This window comes from Atractosteus spatula, chromosome 1, assembly GCF_055471065.1.
Source record: "Atractosteus spatula isolate fAtrSpa1 chromosome 1, fAtrSpa1.hap1, whole genome shotgun sequence".
Taxonomy (NCBI): domain Eukaryota; kingdom Metazoa; phylum Chordata; class Actinopteri; order Semionotiformes; family Lepisosteidae; genus Atractosteus; species Atractosteus spatula.
Window position 1 is genome coordinate 48,201,500 of NC_142706.1, and position 19,062 is coordinate 48,220,561.

A 19,062-nucleotide genomic window follows, 5' to 3' on the forward strand; every position below is an offset into this window, starting at 1 on the left:
CCTTAACTGAACACTCAGTAGCTTTTCATTTGCAGACTTTCTTACCTTAGCTTTTTCTGGTCCAAAGGAGATCTTTATATAGTGCGCTGCAGTAAAATGGAGTTTCAGAATGATGCCAGCTGATCTAGGACTAAAAAGCTTGAAATGAAACCATAGTCTCTGAAAGTTAATTCAAGTAATACAGTAATACAGTGCACGTTGTCTATACAGTATCTTGCAAAAGATATCTTGCATCTTATCTGTATCTTGCAAAAATTAATTAAGTTAATCATGACATCATTCTCTAAAGAGTTTCAACTCTTACCTTACTGATTGCTGACACTTTGTCTCTTTTGGGGGTTTCTGTTCTGATGGTGGGTTAGTTAAGTCTAGTGTTCCTCAGGACTCAATACCAGGCGGCACTCTACTGTTTTTGCACTGTCATACTCCCACTTGGATAGTTATTAAGATTGCATTTGTCTAAATGATCATTTCTATGCTGATGATACTCAAATCTATATCCATACTAAACCTGACACTGAACTAGTGGTTTCTGCTCTCTGATTGCATCTCTAATATAAAATCCTGGATGGCACAAAATTTCCTTCACTTAAATTGCTTCTCGGCACCTCCCAACAAGTACTGTATGTAAAGACAATGGAGCAACCAATGGCATGGTACTTGAATTTCAACCTAAAATCTAGAATTTGAGGGATTCATTTAACCCATGCTTGACATTTGACCCAAATGTGCCAAATATCGTAAAAACATCATTCTTCCATTATGCCCTAATCCCAAATTTGGCGGCGAGAACCCTGAACATGTCAAGTACAAGGGATCACATTACTTCTGTACTGGTGTCTGTGCACTGGCTTCCTGTAAGGTTTTGTGCTGACTTTAAAAACCTCATGCTCAACTATAAGGCTCTACGTGGCTTGGCACCTCAGAACCTACCTGACTTGCTATCTTCTTACTCCCCACCCCACAACCTGCAACCTCTGTTCATCAGAATCTGATCTGGAATTCTGACCCCAAGGATGTAAGAGGATCACCTACCTTGACCGCTTTCGAATTCAGACTTAAAACCAGGAAGGTTTTTATTTAATTAGTGTCTGTGTCTGCACTTTCCAACTTCTTAAGCCCTTGTGTATCTTTGTGCAAATTTTATCTCTTATCTTTGTTTTTATTATTATTATTATGATAATTATTATGATTATTATTATTATTACTACTATTGTTGCCTGATGATTGTACTCCTCTCTGCAGGTCAATATCCAGCCATCAGAGTGGCACCGCTCCATTCTGCTGCCGCAGGGCTGGCGAGGCTTTATGAGCAGGGCCTACCATGCAGTCTTACAGGTGACAGTGTGACAGGCAAACACCTTTTTCTTCAGAACTCCTGTTTTAGCCTTCTTTTCATTTATGAGTCCCAAGATTGTCTTTAGCCTTAAAGTGAAGACATTAATTCACTCATACACTTGATTATGCAATGCTTCTTTATCCTGTTTTTACCTGCTCAATGTAATGCTAAAGGTTGATTTTCAGACAATAATAATCAAATGCTAGTAGATGATGACAGTGTCTTTTTAGGAAATAGGAGCAGTAGAACCTTGCTGTTCAAGTATTATGTTTCCTGAAAATTCCAGTAAATTTCGTATCCATGAGGTGCAAACGTATCCATGAGTTGGGACCTCAATTCTGAATTTTTTAGAACATTGAGTAATTTACAATGCTTATGTACTGGAGTAGTGGTGGCAGAAGCTGAAGTCTCAGCCAAAAGGGGGGCACAACTTTCTTTTGTAACATAGCCCCACTGTGACACTTTTTGCTGAGACTGATCGTCAATGCCATATTAAGGACTTTTTTCCATCTTTGCAATGGTGGGATCGTGGCAACTAGCAAAAACCACTTCGGCATTAATAAGCATACTTATTCGTTTTCCATCATCAGTTTTCACCCATACTTCCACTTTCAGTTGACTCAAAACTATAGTCATGGTCTCTCTACTGGCATCCAAGGGAAGCCAAAGACTTCACTCTTGTTAATCTATTCTGTAATTCTTACCCATAAGAAACATCACATTTTTTCTTGCTCTTTTCACCAAGCTTGGTGCTAATCGCTTTTCTTGTAGATGACATTGGCTCAATACATTGTAAATAATGGCCTTCAAAGCAGAAATATACTGTACTGTATTAAGATTGTGACTGATGACTGGAACAGACAAACTTTGAGTAGCGCACGTGCACAGACAGGACTACTCCACAAGTACACTGACACATTGTTAGTTGAGCACTAGAGCAGCAGTGGGCAAAGGTGCGTCTCTGTGCATTCATTTCGATGACGCAAATCCTTGAAGGTGAAGCCCAGAAAAGGCTTGAAGCATCTGCTCCACAACTGCATGCAAACGAGATTTTCTACCACAGACGTAGAAGTTATTTTAGTGTGTCAGACCTCTGTAGTATCAAAGAGAGCATACGTTTACAAATGAGAGGAGGCCATTTATTTATTACAGCAGCTATATTACCCTGCAACTTACAACTGGGAATCCAATGAAGCTCAGCAGTGTGAGACTGACCAGTACCTGGATGGGAGACCTCCTGGGAAAGATAAGGTCGCTGCTGGTTGGTGTTAGTGCGGCCTTTAAAGTCTTTGTGGGTCCTATACTGCAAAGAAGGCACTGTCCTTCAGCTGAGATGTAAAACCAAGGTTCTGACTCTCCATGGTCATTAAAAATCCCTGGATGTTTCTCAGAGTAAGGTGTAATGCCAGTGTCCTGGCCAATTTTCTCTTGGCCTTTGCCAATCATGGCTTCCTAATAATCCGCAATTTATGATTTGGCTTCGTTATTCTGCTATCCTTCCCACTGATAGCTGATGTGTGGTGAGCGTCCTGGTGTATTTTGGCTGGCGACGCATCATCGAGGTGGGTGCTGTGCATAAGTGGTGGTGGAGGGGTGTCCCCATTATCTGTAAAGCGCTTTGATAGGAGTGTCCAAAAAGTGCTATGTAAATATAAGGTATTATTTATTTATCTCTTAGACTGGGCCTTCCATTCCTTCAGACCTAACCATGAGCTTCTTGTTATTTTATCCAAGCTTAGAGATACTTAGCTCCACCCTTAATTGAATAGCAACTTTCTTAATTATAAACCTTTTTCATTGTTTTCAAGTATCAGATATTTGGTGATTTTATCATATAGATCATATTTTAAAAATAAGGTGAAATCTGCAACCATTTAAGATGCGAAGATTGTTGAGAAGGTCCACAAAAAAAAGGAAAGGCTCACAATAGACAAGAAATTAAAGAGCAGACAGGTGCAGATGCTAGGCTTGCTCCTAAAGTCTGTCAACTGTATTGTGTCTGGCCACAGGGTCGACAAGCAGAGTTGGAGATGCAGCAGAAACATGGCAAAGACAGTCCAGAGGAGCTCCAGTACAAGCAGTTCACAGCCTGGCTCTGGTAAAAAGATCGCCGTTAGTGCAGTTCTGTGAGGCCGATTTAAGAGTTTTAAGCAACAGCATTTCATTGACTTCTTTAAACAATGTAAGGCTGCTTATCATTACAAGTAAATTTAGACTTTTGGTGGTTTGGGCTGCAGACGTGTATCCTGTCAAGATGGTTGGTTTTAAATATTATTATTTTGTATTTTATTGTGTAACAAAGATGATGAACCTGTATTTAACCAGATGTGTCAATTGGGAACAAATAGTCATTTATTGTGACTTCCTGGAGACCCATTTATCTGGTCTGACATTTTACTAATGCAACCTGAGTGAAGTACTTTGCTCATGGGTATAACATTGGTGCGCTAGCCACGAACCCACAAAGCTTGTTAAAGTTTTACACCACACTGTACTGAAAACTGTACTACTGTGCAAGTCCTACAGTGCAACATCATATAAATGAAGTTCACTTCTACCTGGAGGCATACAGTAGGTAAACACGAGGCCCGTACAGGAGGAGTATTTTCCACAAGTCTTACTCTTAACAAATTTATATGTTCGAATTGATCAGAAACAGCAGGTTAGCATCCCATTTTTTATCCATACTTCCAGAGAACTATACAGAGTCTTTGCCCATGGCTGAGTACTTTTTCCAGAACATTTTCTTAAGTACTCAGTTGGCCTGACTGCTTGAAATGATTAAATGAATTGAAGATAAGTGGTGACCTTTCTACAAATTACTTTTTTGTGAACCTTTACAGCTACTAAAGTAACTAGGTAGCTTAGGTTTTAGAAGTTTAGAAAGGTTTTATTCATAGACAATATTAGAGCAGAGTAACTCCTATGTTTATTAAATACTTTTTAAAAGGAATAATCAACCAGTTAATGTTTGGTGAATGCTGGAGTGGCTAAACTATGACTAGAATGCATTTTAGGACTTTAGTGCCAGTAGAGCAACTGCATACTGATTTTTAATATGATGTATAATTTCTTTTATACATGTAGAGTGCATAATCTTTATGCATGATCTAGGTTCATCTAGCACCTATCCCTTTAGTGTAGTTTTCACAGGTTCAGTTTAGAAAAGATGTGGTACAGACACATTTTTTTGTTGTACTAAAAAAGCATATTTATTGCAGCAACTACAGTCTCACTGGGATACAACCTCCTACCTTCCAATTACAAGTCTAGAACCCTGAACACTGCATCCACATTGCGGCATATCTCTAGGAATGATAAATTCTTTGAAGCTGTTATAGAAAATTTTAAAAACTAAGTTTCCTAGACAGACTACACCTTAAGTGTTACAGGTTACAGGTGTGATGTATGGGATCCACACATTGAGCTGTTTCAAATAAAAAGAAAAAATGATTGTAATTCAAGACACATTTCTTTCTGTTAATTCTGTTTGTCCATTCCTATCTGTAGTAGCTACCAGAATTAAGATGACCTTGTGGGAATCACAAAAATTGCTGAATGCACATTTTGGAATCAGGCTTCATTCAGGACTTTAAATTTAGTTTAAAAAAATGTGTTAAATAGATAGAAAAATACATTTCCGTGAGTTATAAATAAAGCAATAATTTTAACATGGGTTGTGATGTTGTAATAATGTGAACAAACATCTTTTCTAAAATAGTCACTTATTACTGTTGCCTTATTAATTTCTGTTTTTTATTTAATTAATGCCTGATCTTACAATATACTGCTGTTTTACCCAGTCATCAGCTGTAACTAATAACTTTATCAATTAAAGTATCAGTGGTTTTAACTAACTTAATTGTTCAAGTTAAAGGGCTGTTAATGAAGCTTGTGCTATGATGACATTGTTAGCATTTGTTTCTCCTGTAATGTAATGTTGGCAGTTCGTAGGTTACCTTACAGTTCATTGAAATTATTCTGTACCAGCAATGACTCAGCACTGCATGTGTCCTACTTCTAGAAGAAAATGTTTTCGTATGTGCTGAGATGTGGGAAACACAAAAATAAGGTAGTTTAAAAGGTGGACTCTTTCTTGCTCAGCCATCACAGTGACTGATAAGGTGACTGAGGAAAGAGATGAAAAGCAGTGGGTCTCCTGACTGGAGACTGTTAATCAGCTTGTGTTTGAAGATAAAGCACAAAGATGAACTCTGTACTGCACTGTAAATTTTGTAATCTCTACCTTTTCTCACACATGTAGGGTCAGGGACCAGCTGACTGATGTTGTCAAATCTGCTGCAAAGTAAGTGCTTGTTGTAACCATTTAACTTTCATCTCTTTTTAGATGGTTGTCATCTTCCAGAACCCGCGTGTTTCTTAAGAATATATACTTATACTTCTGTATAATTATTTACTTTTGGGTCTTCTTCTTCTTCTTAGTTCATCTGGATATAAGCTAAAAAGCTCAATCTTGAAGCACATAAAATACTGAAATGCTGAAATGAATTAAATAAAAAAAGTTTTAAAACTGTGGATTTAATAATTTTTAGAATTTTATGGTTAAGGTATCTTAATTCATGGCTCAATATAATAAAAGAATTGAACCATATTAAATTATGTTGGTAACAGATGCTGGAATATGATTTCTCTGGTTATGCAGGGACAGTCCAGTTGTTCAAGGAAACTCTGTTTTAGCTTTAACTGGACTTGCAATTGCTGTCGCCAAGTATGAAAGCAGCCTACCAGCTGATGCTGAAGTAACACCAGAGGTCAGTTTTCCATGATATTGCAGTACAGTATCCAGGCACTTTTGCTTCTAACACTTTTATGAGTATTAAGACATTAAATGTTCTGTAGTTTTGAGACTAACTGCACAAACTACACTAACTATACATTTTTTTCAATTTTTGATTGTACAGATGTTTTGTTGATTTTTATTTTTCCTGTAATATTGTCTGGATGTAGATTATAAGTTAGTATGTGCACAAGAATATGATTTTGTATAAAATCTGAAGTAAAATCAGTATCTGTAAAACAGAAATATACTGAGCGAACATATCTTAAAAATGAAATTCAAAGCAAAGGATTTGTAACTAAACTAAAACATTACAAATATATATTTTTTTTAAATAAAGTGACAAAACTGTATTAACATTTGAAAATTAAAAGAATTGGATAAAATGTTCTAGAATTAATAATTGTCTGAAAATGTAAATAAGGAAAAAAACATTTTTTATTTCTGCATAATTTTATGGAAACCCATCTGCCTTGTACTGTAAATCAAGAACTATTGTACTTAATAGTCAGGTTTTCTGTTATTCGCTGATGGTTCTCAGACTTTTAGTCATAACTCTTTATAGCCTCTTTTCTCTAAAATATTTAAGTCTTTACAAACTTGTGAAATATGATATGTTGGCAAATAAAGATTCAAATTAACCTATATTAGGCACCATTAATTTAGATTAACTTTACATATATTTTTACAGCTATACAGTCTATTTTAGATTTCATATTGTTTCATTGATGACTTTGGGTCAAATCATCTTTCACAAAAGTCTGACATCTTGCTTCACTAAAACGTGTTTTTCTTATTTTAGATTGGTGCTGAAATACTGTCTACAAAGCACTGGCTGGGCATGGTGTTGGATACTCTCTTGTGTGTTGTAAATAGTAGCTACCGCCCCAAAGGACGAGTGTTTCCTTGGTTTCAACATGTGCGTACAGTATGTGTTGTGTGTCTATATTAGAATGCTAAATTATGTGGAGGGCCTAGACTTAAGGTTCACGACCTCTTCTTTATGTTCTGCTAATAACTTCATTTCTTAATTGTATTAAATTAAAAGAAGAAGACTATTATATGAAGTTTATGTGCTATTTATTGATTTTTGTACCTTGTCAAACAAAATAACAATTATGGTTATGGTATGAAAGGGTATGATTAACATACCCTTATTTTTTTCTTTAAACATGTTTTTTTTTTGTCATTGTTGATGTGGTTGCTTTTGTTGATAAAATTATATCAGAGTAGGGGCTAGTGTCAAGGAAATGTTGCCAGAAACAAGCAACACAGACGTTTTAAATGGGGAGTCAATAGCAAAGTGATAAATACTTACTGTATTCCTAATTGTTAGCATCAACAACATAAATAAAAATAGGTATTCAGTTATGCATTAAAAATGGGTCTACAGGGATAAATACACCCACCTGTTTATAGAAAGGTGGTGTATTTGGTGTTCCTGTAGTGTTTTTTTTATTTGAACTCCTATCAGCATTCCCCAAAGAAAGGCAAAGTGATTTCACCCTGGGAATTTCTTATGAGAGACCTGGTTATAACCTAATGGCTTATGCACATAATTGCTTTGTACTTGAAACACTAAGCCTGCCACCAATATAAAACGTTTCTTTTTTAAACAGAAAACAGACGACAAGACTTGAATTTATAACATAAGGTGAAGGAAGTGTAGAGAATGGTATGATGATTTTTCTCCACTTGGAAGTACCAAACTCTTAAACAAACAAACACTACTAAGAAATGATTTGGAAGGTGTAACTAAGGCTTTGTTATTAAAGGAGCTATTACATTTAATTCCTGTATTAAATGTTCATTGAATAGAATAATACATGATTTACAAATCCCCTTCTGTGGAAGAAGTGAAGATTATGTGTGTCCAATTGAATTGACTGCCTGCTTGTGAAACCTAAATACTCTACTAATAAAATAGCTATCCAATTAACGATTTATTGGTAAAATGTTCCCCTAGGCATAAAATCCAAATTAATTTTAGGAGCTCCTTCCAGGACAACCACAGTATAGTATAAAATAAGATAAAACAGGGCTATTTGGAGATTATTTGTCACTAATGAAGGCTTTTACTATTGAGGTTCTGAAGTGAAAGGTACATTTGTATTGATAAAAAAAAACCCTGTTAGCAGGCTACATGCCATTAATAATGTACTTTGCATATTGTACCTTTACTCTAAAGTTTAGCTCAATGCTCAATCACTAATTCAATAGCAATAAGTATTTCTGAGGTAGGCTCAGTAAAGAAGGTACAAACAACAGGTGTCTGTGAAGTTACAAAAATTATACTAAAGTGAAAACTGCAAAAACTGTTTTTTGGGGTTATTTTAAAGATATAAGAAAATATAAGTGTCTTTTTTTCCCTCAAATGTTGACAGTTGGATATTAGCAGCAGTTTCTCTATTATTTATATTTCTACCTATTTTTAGTTCTAAGCATAGAAAACAAATTGTACACATAGTGATAAAACAGAATTTTAGGAAGATGAAGGCAACTAGCTGAAGGTGATTGGAGTAATGTAAACAGCTATGAAAACCCAGCGGGTTTTGTTGTTTTGCTGTTTCTTCTGTAGAGATCTTACTCCGGGGAGAACGCAGCCAGTGCCATAGCACGCTCCTGTGCTGCCCTGGCTCTATCCCTGATGGTACCAGTGTTGATAACTTCCCACAAGGAGAGCATAGAAGAAATCCTCAACACACTTACCATGGGGTTGCCTGGGAGACCGAATGCAGATGAGTCCCAGGCTGTGCAGTTCCACACAGGACTCGCCATGGGAATGTTCCTCTCGTGTTTGCATGAAGAACGGATTAGGTGGGGTTTTGAAAAAAAGACAGCAGATTTACTGTGTTCATCCTGTAACCACAAGAATGCAAGAACTATTCAGGATGTTCCTATCATTACTTCAACTATGGCAGATTTAAAAATGTTTTATATTTTGCATTCAGAACCATGGCAATACCAGTCCTTTGATAACCCTCACTTCGGATTTAGTTTTTTTACAGTTTATTGGTTCTTTTAATATGTATTAGGACAACCTGGTGAGTTCTACAGGAAGTGCATAACGCTTAATATTTTATTGCTGCCATTGGTGGATTTTATTTCTTTCATATACTATATCTCAATTGCCGGTTATTATTTTCCTAGTAACATTTAATGCTGCTATTTAATGGCATCCATATTGACACTTGAAAGAAGCCTGGCATCCTCTTTGAGAAAAATAACCCTTCCTGCATAACAAACGCCTCATTTTCTAAGTTTTAAGTACACTCACTCATAATTTACCCTTCTGTCTTCTGCCTAATATTTCATTGTTGATTCTGAAAATGTCCATTGGATTGACATTGCCAATGCCTTTGTGTAGTTTGAGTACTAAAATAAATTTTCCTTCTAGTTTTTTTTTGCTAAATATGACTTCATATTTTGTAAAAAAATAATATTTTATTCCCTGTAGACTATAAATGGTATAAGTATAATGTGCTTAAGAAACACCCCTTTCCCATAATTCATCATTTTGGATCCCTTCTACCTTCCCATTATTGGAACTTACCTTGCAGCGGCTTCCTGGGTTGTCCACAAAAAACTGGGCAAGGTGGCTGTGAGAGTCTCATACTTATGACCAGAATATCTTTTTTCAGCTAGGTGGGTAGATGGATACCAGAGGTTATACTGCATATCTTGAAGTACTCAAATCAAAAACCACTCTTTCCTGGAATGTTCTGTCCAAATATGTTAGTTACATTAAGGCATAATATACAAACTGTATTACCCAGGGTTTTTGTGGAACAGATGCAATCACTACTCTTTTACCCAATTCTTCTCTAGACAGAGTACCCTGAAATACTGCTTTCTCTTCTTAATGATTTAACTCTTTAAAAGGTGCTTTGGCCTTTATTTCATAGTTGTCTTTCTCAATATAGTGACATCTCTGGACAGAAGATGAACCTTTTCCTGATGAAGAGTCTGGATGTTCTGGAGGGCTGCTCTTTTGACACCAGCTTAGAATACAAGTGAGCTTTAAGAGTGGAAATTTAAATATTCACCCAGATTGTGCTGAACACTCATTATTGCTGTGTAAAAAATTAACAGACCAGTGCTTTTGGGTCTGGTCCCAAAAGACGCAAACATAAGACCTAAGACCCGGTTTTAATAAGCTTACATCTGTATGCAGAACATCTCTTCTAATTCTAAAAATTAATAAATAAATGTATACATGTAAAAAATAAGTGAATGTCGTGAGAGGTTATTGTGTTTGATCCCATAGTTTATGACAGTCCTGGAGCAGATTCCAGCCATTTTACATGAACAATGCTTTTACACTGAAAACTGAGAACTCAGATGCTGAGTTAGTCAATTGCAGGATCTCCACTATTCAGCACTGAATAAGAAATGCTTACGTTTGCAAAAAGGAAACTATAATTATAATAGTAGAATCACTGGCTTAAATAGCATGACCTCCAGTCAAATGAGTAGGCTCAAGTCAGATCCAGGAAGACTTCAAGAAATGAAATGAAAGTGTTCTCCATGTGGCAGTTCACATGAGCCTCAGTAAGCAAATAATAAATTAAAAAAATATTTTACATGTTACTGGTTGTATCAGAAAATCAAGTCACGTTGAGGGCTGGCAATCCAAACAGTCCTCAAACCATGTCATTGTGCTTATCTAATTTCGTGACTTGCCAATGACTTTTCTGAATTAACTGCATATCTTTGCAAAACAGCACAGTGAAATCTCCGTTGCTGGAAAATATTCCCCGTTGCTTTTAAAAAATTTAAGGAACACACAGAAATGACTTAGGACTGCTTATTTGAGTCCAATTTGACCGAAAGTATGCCTTATGAGGGAAACCAGTTGAGCGTGAAATTGGTAGTGTAAGCATGTGTGCATTAAGCTGTACCTTTTAGACTGCCTTGTCAATCACTTGTCTCTTTCTTCTGTCAATGTTCCCAGTACTGGATGCATCCTGGGAGTTGGTCTTGTGCTGTCGTTGTTAAGCCACAGCAGTCAGACGGAGTCCAGAGTACATGTGGCTGCAACACTGGAAAAGCTGCTCTACAGCCTGGAAGCCAGCAGCAGTCAGGGCAGGATGCTGCAGGAGGTAATGTGCTGAGGGCACCATGTTTAGTCTGTGACATAACAGTGACATAGAACCACTGCAAAAAGTATGAACTGCTCATTCCATTATCAGCTGATTCAATTGAGTTACACGAGTAACAATGTCATGACCTACAGTAGTGTGCAGTGTGTCAGGATTAGTATTAATTTTGTGGCTTTATAACTATACACATCAGAAGTCTTGTGCCCTTATAACATACAACTTCTCAGTTTTTCTTTTTAAAAACTGATGATTTTATTCACTAATTCACTCGTGCATCCATAAATTAAACTGGAATTCTGTGGAAACACACACCTTTTTTTTTCCACAGAACTGAGTACCAGGTACTCGAGTATTCTGTTAATAAAAGGGAAGTGCAGCCCCAATTTATCAGACTGGTTATTAAATCTTGGTAACAAAATAAATTTGTTGATGGTATAGAAAGATTTAAAAAATTTTGAATTAAGCACAAAATAGTGAACTTTGAGAAAATACTGTAAGTCTCCATGTTGTCGCAAACCACTAATTTCGCCACAGGCGAAGCTGAGAATTCCCACTTATTGTGACGAGATGTGGTTCTTCCCGCTCACTAGTCACTCTGAGTACTAATATAAGGCAATGTACAAGTGGATTAAGTACAAGTTGTGCAGCAGACATTTCACAGCAGAAAGTTTCCAACATGATCTGCACGCTGCACGATCTGCACGATCTGCACGATCTGCTTACTTAACAAGTAAGTTCCAATTATCGTTAAAACCATCTTGAGGTCAAGAGCAATATTTCTATTGAATTAAATTTATTCACAAACCTGCTTGTTAACTATGTAATGGGGCTGCTTCACATCACCGGAAGTCTTGTTGCCTCGTTCTGAATCGCAGAACATTGTGCTGTGCAGACCTGGAAATTTAGTCTATTTTCTGATGTAAATTGGAGGTTTTACATGTTACTGTGTATATTTTACTTTCATTGCAGTTTGAAATGCACTCATCAATGCTGATTCTTTCTAACCCTGAAATATAAAAATTCCTCTTTAAATATTAGATTTACTGTAGGTATAACCATTGTGTATTGCTTTTTTATTTATTTTGTTAGTGTTTTGTTGCAGTTAGTTAAAAAATACAGTACATTTATCTACCTGGTTCCAATATGGTGCAGTCAAATCCAGCAGGTATTCGACAGCTAGGGTCTGCAGATGCACGTAAAATCCAAGGAAAGACAGTTCAATATGTCTGGAATACATTAAAAGAGGCAAAAACAGAATTGTTAATGCAAACCGAATTGTTAATGTGAATGTTTACTGAGCTTTGATGAATTCTTAAGTTATCAAATGTATTTTTCTTTTTTACCCCAATACACTAGTTTACATATCTTTTAATTATTACCAGAAAATGATACATACAATATATACCATATGTTTATTTGTATTTCAAACTAATATAATAGTCCTTTGAACTCATATAAATCTTGTGCTATTGTATACTTCAACTGGCCTTTTTTTACAAACTGTGTAGGAATAAAAACCTCTTCACAAAGGTATCAATTGCATCTTTAGTCTGTTCAAAGTGTTTTTGTTTTGACAGCTTTCCTTTCAGTTGGCCCAGCAAATGTAAACTTTCCTTCTGAATCTTTCCACTTCCTGTCATTCTTTCTTATATCCCTAACAGTAACCTTCTCGGTCCTTGATTCTGAAGCAGTCATTTTTTTCTACATTAATTTTTTTAAGCCTTTCTCATCGTTAAAACTTCTCATTTTTATTGTAGCCTTGCCTTATCTGTTATGCTGTCTAAAAAGGAATTTGTTGAAAACATGGTGTGCACATATATATTAAAATATTAAATAGTATTAAAATACTTCTAAAAATGTTCCTTGCTTGATCTCTTGCAGTTTAATTATGCAAATTAATAGATTATGGGAGGAGAGATACATAGGATTCGTATTGTTTCTGCTGAAAACAGTCAAATACAGCACTCGCATCAGGTTTAGAGGGGGCACCGTTACAATTTACTGTCCAGAGCAAAGTGTTGTGAATAATTTTGGGCATGAATACTAATAAGCTCCCATCCAATCTCATGCTGAAGACCACTATCTAAAGACTTCTCCTTTGTATAAAATCAAAGTTAGCTCAGATTAGGATATTGTAATTTTCAGAAATAATATTAACTTTCTGAACTACTCTTTTCACTTTTTCTGTTCTTCATCGATGATAATGTGAAGGAGAAGCCTTGCTGTTATCTTTGATTCAAGCTGTTCCTTTAGGGAGACATAAGTTCTATATGTGAAAATCAGTTTGAACTTTAAATGAAAAAATAATTGGGGACCCAGAAATAAAGTCGAGAGCTGCAGTTTGTTCTTAAGACGCAAACCAAAAGTGCCTTTCCTGCACTAGAAAACTATGCCTGCACAGCACTACCATATGCCTAACATTTGTATTCCAGGGTGAGACAAAAATAACACGGATCAGTAAGAGGTAATGGAATGAAATGAATGGTTTAAAGAGTCATCGCTCTTTTTTAATGGATAACTGGGTCATCACAGTAAGATAATGAAAGGTGTCTTAAGTGGTAAGGACTTGATGTGGTTAGCAAAACAAAAACAAAATTAATCAAAAGAAGAATGTAAGAAGTCAAAGTACAAAGTGAATATTTCCAGATTTAACATACTGTATATACTTTCTCATATCTTACTTTTTTGTAGCCTGTATTATTAGGGTGAGATCACATTGTCAAAGCAGAAAGGGTTCTAACCTTCAGGTGACAGTAGCTCTGTCCATGCTATGTTATCAGGACACACTAATGTCCTTCTTTATCACCACCGCAGTGGTAACAAAGTACATTAGTGCGTTCAGGATCCAGTACCTGGTTACTGACGGAGGAGAAAATATTTTCCGAGTCTTATAGAAGACGGCAAATTCCCCACTATATTTTAGTCTGTGACACAGACTAGGACAGGAAATTGCAAGTTTCTAATAAGTGGACTTTCTTATACACCCATTTCATTGTCGTTTTTCACACTCTTGCAACAGAAGACATTGACAAGTGAATCAGTATATGACAGTTAAGTTACATCACAGTATAGTAATGTCGTCATTTTTAACCACTGTACTTATAACAGTAATTCCTGGTGTACAAATGCGTGTAAGGAAAGTAGTAAAGAGCTTTTAGTCAAAAATGTGTCCAATGAAAACAGTTTAACTCTTAGTTTGTCTTCACTGACATACCTGTAATTCAGGCAGAGGTTTCTTTGGTCTGATGACTCTACTTATCACAGAAAATTTTGCCCTGAAGTTCAACACTGTTTTCTGTGACCATTTGAAATATTGAAATATGTAGAAATTTAGCTTTAAAATTGGGGATTTCCAAGAAAAGAGGATTGAGTTATGTGAAGGCCTAGGATACCTTATGAAACAGAGCAGTAAAAGCATAATTGATTCCCTTAACTTCCCTGTTTTTCTCTGCTGCTTTTTTCTACTTTGTTTTTTTTTTGGGGGGGGGGTGCAAGGGCAAGAGCACAACAATTCACTAAATGTTCATTCTGGAACAATTTGAAGGCTTACAGAGGTATAATTATATTCAACTATCTCATCATAGTGTTCTGTATTCAAGCCTATCGGTTTAGGACATTTCTTTAGGCCTTATAATATATCTGCGTGTTCTTCTATGGAATGATTCCAGAGCAGCAGTATCTTATTAGTAACATGATGACCAAAACTGATTAAAGAATTCTAAGTGAATTCTTATTAGTGCATTGTACAATTTTGAGATAACATTCCTTGATTTAAATTCTACACCTAAAGTAATATTTTTGCTTTTTTATTGATCCTCCCATGTCGAGATGTTAAAAAGTGATGTCAACATAAACACCCAAGTCTCTTTCATTGGTAGTGTCTTCAAGCTCAGTATTTTCTATCTTGCTTTAATAATTTGATTCTACTTCCTGCTTGTAACACTCTGTATTTGCCTAAATTAAATGTCAAAGGTCAGTTAATGTAAAGTATTCATCTCTTTAATTCTTTAATAATCATCATTAATTCCCATGTAATTACACATGAGTGCAAACTTATTGAAATCATATTGGTTTTATTGAAAGTATCTGATATTAGTTACATGTCTCATATTATATTGTCTACTCTATTCAAGACAAATTCACTGTTAAAAGTTATTATGAAGTGTCTACTTTATACAACTTTTATAAAGTGTATACCTGTAGGTTTAGCTATGAAGGTTCTTTAGCTCAAAAATATTTGAATATTTAAAATATAAAAATATATATTTTTTATATAAGTTTTTAACGTGAACTACTGTAAATCTCAGTTTAACCTGCAGTTTAGTTTTGAGATTAGTTGTTCTAATAAACCTTTTTTAAGATGTTTCTTTTCCAAATTGTAGATTTTTTAATTTTGGTTCCAGAAAGAAAGTCTCTGTAAGTTAACAAAACTACACTTTGAAGTCTGCCTTCTTCCTTCTGTCTCTTCTGTCTCTCAGACCTATAACTGTTGTTCCCTTTCCAGGTTTTAGCATATTCAGTGGCCTGTGTCTGTGTGTCTGCATTCAGTACTGGTATCATTGACGCCAACAAGGCTGAGGAAATCATGAACAATCTCCGACTCATGACGGAGAAAAGCCAACAGGTGCGTTAGTTCTTGAAATTGACCTTATTTTCCCCTGTGGGACGACTGTATATCTAACTCATTAATGAAGGGGTGGGCAGGTTACCCAGTGGAAACACTTGGGTTAGATATTTTTAATTTGACATAATATGTCTTCAGAAAATGAAGCCTTTAACATGTCACTGATACGTTCTTATAATTTGTCTTTCTTGATACTGTGATGCTCAGTCATTTTTGAGTAGTTTCATTCACATTTCATTTCAAATGTCACCTTTCCTACTGGGGCCTGTTGTCCTAGGAAGGACGAAAAAGTCACATTGCCATTCATATTTCACATAAATGCCTTAGTGCAGCAATGGTGCCAAAATTCAAAAGGTGTTTCTGCAGTTAGTTGAGCTTTTTGGAAGTGATTGTGAAGAAACAGTTTTCTGATAAAGAGGTCCTGGGCAAATGTCGTAACATTCAGCTGTATGGTATGTGTTGCTAGTCAGTCTCTTCTAAGACAGTGAACAGTTGATCCAAGCACCATGAAAACTCTTGTCAATTCAAATCCAAGCATCTGGTCTGTTGGTGTCCTAGAATTTGATTCCTCTCATTTTTTTGACAAGCATGACATTGAAATGACACAATTAACCTTTATTGTTCTTCTATTCAAATCTCATGTGCTTGTTAACCTCAGAAGTCAATATCAATTTTAGCTCATATAATCATTCATTACAATCCGTATATACAGTATAATCATGTGTCACATGAAGTCTGAAATTGCCCAGACGTACCTGAGAATATTCAATTTGAATAATGTAACCCCATGTACAGTACAATATTTATGTATTATTATATGTATACTAATGCTATGGTCATTTATTAAGTTTGTATTCTACACAGTGTTTTGTTAGAATTTTTCATGTAAAAGTTCTCAACCAAATTACATCAGAGCAAATATATTTCCTTTGTACAACTATACCAACCTGAGACAAACCGAATAAGTTGTTACTGCTGCTTTACTATGATTGTTTGTTGCATTTCATAAATAACAATGTTAAGAGGAAGAGTAATGCGTAATCTATTGTAAAGGATTTTAAACACTTAAATGAAATGTTATGTTGTGTAAATACTATGGGATCTGTATTTTTATAGTCCTGGTAGTTTATTGTCTTAATATTTGATCAAACTGAAATCCAACGCTCTTTTGCTTCTGAGCAATCTGAGTTTCCACATTCCACAATTGGATCTCAAACTGGATAAAATAAGTGGCCAGATTTCCATTGTGCATGCTTAAATTATAGTAGCACAGAACAACTCTCTTTTCATAACATAATTCAGTTCATGATAAGCAAAAAACTACAAGGAGAGGAAATATAAGATTTCCAGTAGTACTTTATACTACCTATTAAACCTAACTTTTTATTGAAATCTGTTAAATTACAGTTTTTAAGGAATACTATAAGATGAAATATAGGTAAATAGAAGTTTTGGCAATTATATCTGCTTATATTTTTGGTTTATGTTTGTGCTCTAAAGAAACAGAGTACTCCAAATCTGAAAGTGTTATCTGAAATGTATCATGTGGTCCCCACTTAAAAAAAATATTTTAAAATGTTTTGCCCAAGCCTTTTTCTTTCCCTATGCCCTGTTTATAATTGTTGATGTCTGAGGCGGGTGATATTGTACTTGAGTCTTTAAGTAGCGTTCAATTTGTCTTTCAGACACCAGGGTTTGCCTTGTCTTTAGGTATTACTGTTCATGGCCTGTCTGCCTGTGGTCACGGTAAAGCAGAGGATTTCTATATCAGACTCCTGGGTGCTTGGATAAAAATACTTCTTACAGAGGTAACTTGAAATTTTCTTAAGTAGTCAACCCTGCAAAAATCCAATGTACTGTATATGATGTTCATTCTCATTCAAAGCAAGCAAAGTGATTGTTTTGGCTGTTATATATTTAATCAGAAGCTTAAGAATTGCTCCCAGCTGAGGAATTAATGTATCCCGATAGTCTACTTATCCAGGACGCTAAAAAAGATCAACTGGGAAAAAATTAAGATGATCATCAACTCCGTTCTAAGTTAAATTTGACCGGTGTGGTTTCATTGCTTTCAGGGTTGTCCCACAATGCAGCGTCTGGCAGCTGTAAATGGTTTGGTGGCACTAGTAGGTTCTGAAAGTTCCCTAATTCAGGTAAGTGTAAACTTAACTACTGTAACTGGGTTTGTATTCAGAAATCACAAACATGAGGTTTCTTTTATTCCTTTCAATTAAATCAACACATGTATTGAAGATAAGGTCCTTTGATTTTTTGATTGCCCTTTCACACTTTGTTGTTTATTACATTCTTCAAAACTGAGAAAAGTGTTAGTTTCAGTAAAACATATTTTTGCTTCCTGACTAGATTCGTAGACAAAAGCTTTGACTGTAATTCTGGTGCCAAGATTATTCTTCTGACTGTTCTGAGTAAAGCTGTCTGTTCAGCTACCAGAGTTTTACTTTCACTACATTGTTTTTCATTCTCTTTATTTTGATATAGGAACAGTATAACACATAATTATTCATCAGTTGTAGTTGCTAAAGTTACGCGGATTTGAACAATAAAAGGAAACATTGCAGATATGTACTAACTCATGTATGTAATACGGTATTTCTCAGTATCTAATTACGGTATTCAATATAGTATAGAGATATGATGATGACTGACTTTCAATATGTGTAAACTAGAAGTTTAAATAGTTGTCAAACAAATGGAAGGCTCAGTATGTAGTCAATGGTAGATAACCAAAAATACTTAAAATATAGTAACATAAGTCACAGGGCACCGTATATTTGTTGGGACAAACGTTATTTCCAGATTGTTCTTTATCTTCTACTCCAAGTAGAGTAAGTAAGCTTAAAAACTGGTGCCTAGAGACCATTATTTGCAGCATGGTATTATGAAAATGTTTGAGAGAAATACCATGCAATACATTGACACTGCAAGTTAGGAAACAACATATTTAATTCTGTATGTGCACATATTTAAGGGTATGATGAGTAAAGTTTTGTTAATGCATAAAATATTGTTCTCTTTCTATTAACCAGTGCACACTGTCACCTCCTTTTTCCATTCACCTTTTGATATTAAAAGTAGTTATTGATAGAGTAGACTGCTGATGATCTCTTACACTTCAGGAGCAGGTCCATGCAAAGCAGAGAGTCATGCACTGTGCATAAATATTGCATGACCTTATTAT

The 19,062-nt window shown here is 35.4% G+C and overlaps 1 protein-coding gene across 1 annotated transcript in view; it reads left to right on the plus strand.

Moving 5' to 3' along the window:
- Positions 1-19,062, plus strand: part of focad (focadhesin) — a 93,731-nt gene that overhangs the window by 57,235 nt on the left and 17,434 nt on the right. The window contains exons 22-32 of the mRNA XM_088913231.1: positions 1,246-1,338; positions 3,349-3,437; positions 5,604-5,645; positions 6,003-6,111; positions 6,940-7,056; positions 8,716-8,954; positions 10,061-10,150; positions 11,092-11,239; positions 15,744-15,863; positions 17,549-17,671; positions 17,939-18,016. Coding sequence (XP_088769357.1) covers positions 1,246-1,338; positions 3,349-3,437; positions 5,604-5,645; positions 6,003-6,111; positions 6,940-7,056; positions 8,716-8,954; positions 10,061-10,150; positions 11,092-11,239; positions 15,744-15,863; positions 17,549-17,671; positions 17,939-18,016 — 1,248 coding nt within the window. The remainder of the gene's footprint in view (positions 1-1,245; positions 1,339-3,348; positions 3,438-5,603; positions 5,646-6,002; positions 6,112-6,939; positions 7,057-8,715; positions 8,955-10,060; positions 10,151-11,091; positions 11,240-15,743; positions 15,864-17,548; positions 17,672-17,938; positions 18,017-19,062) is intronic.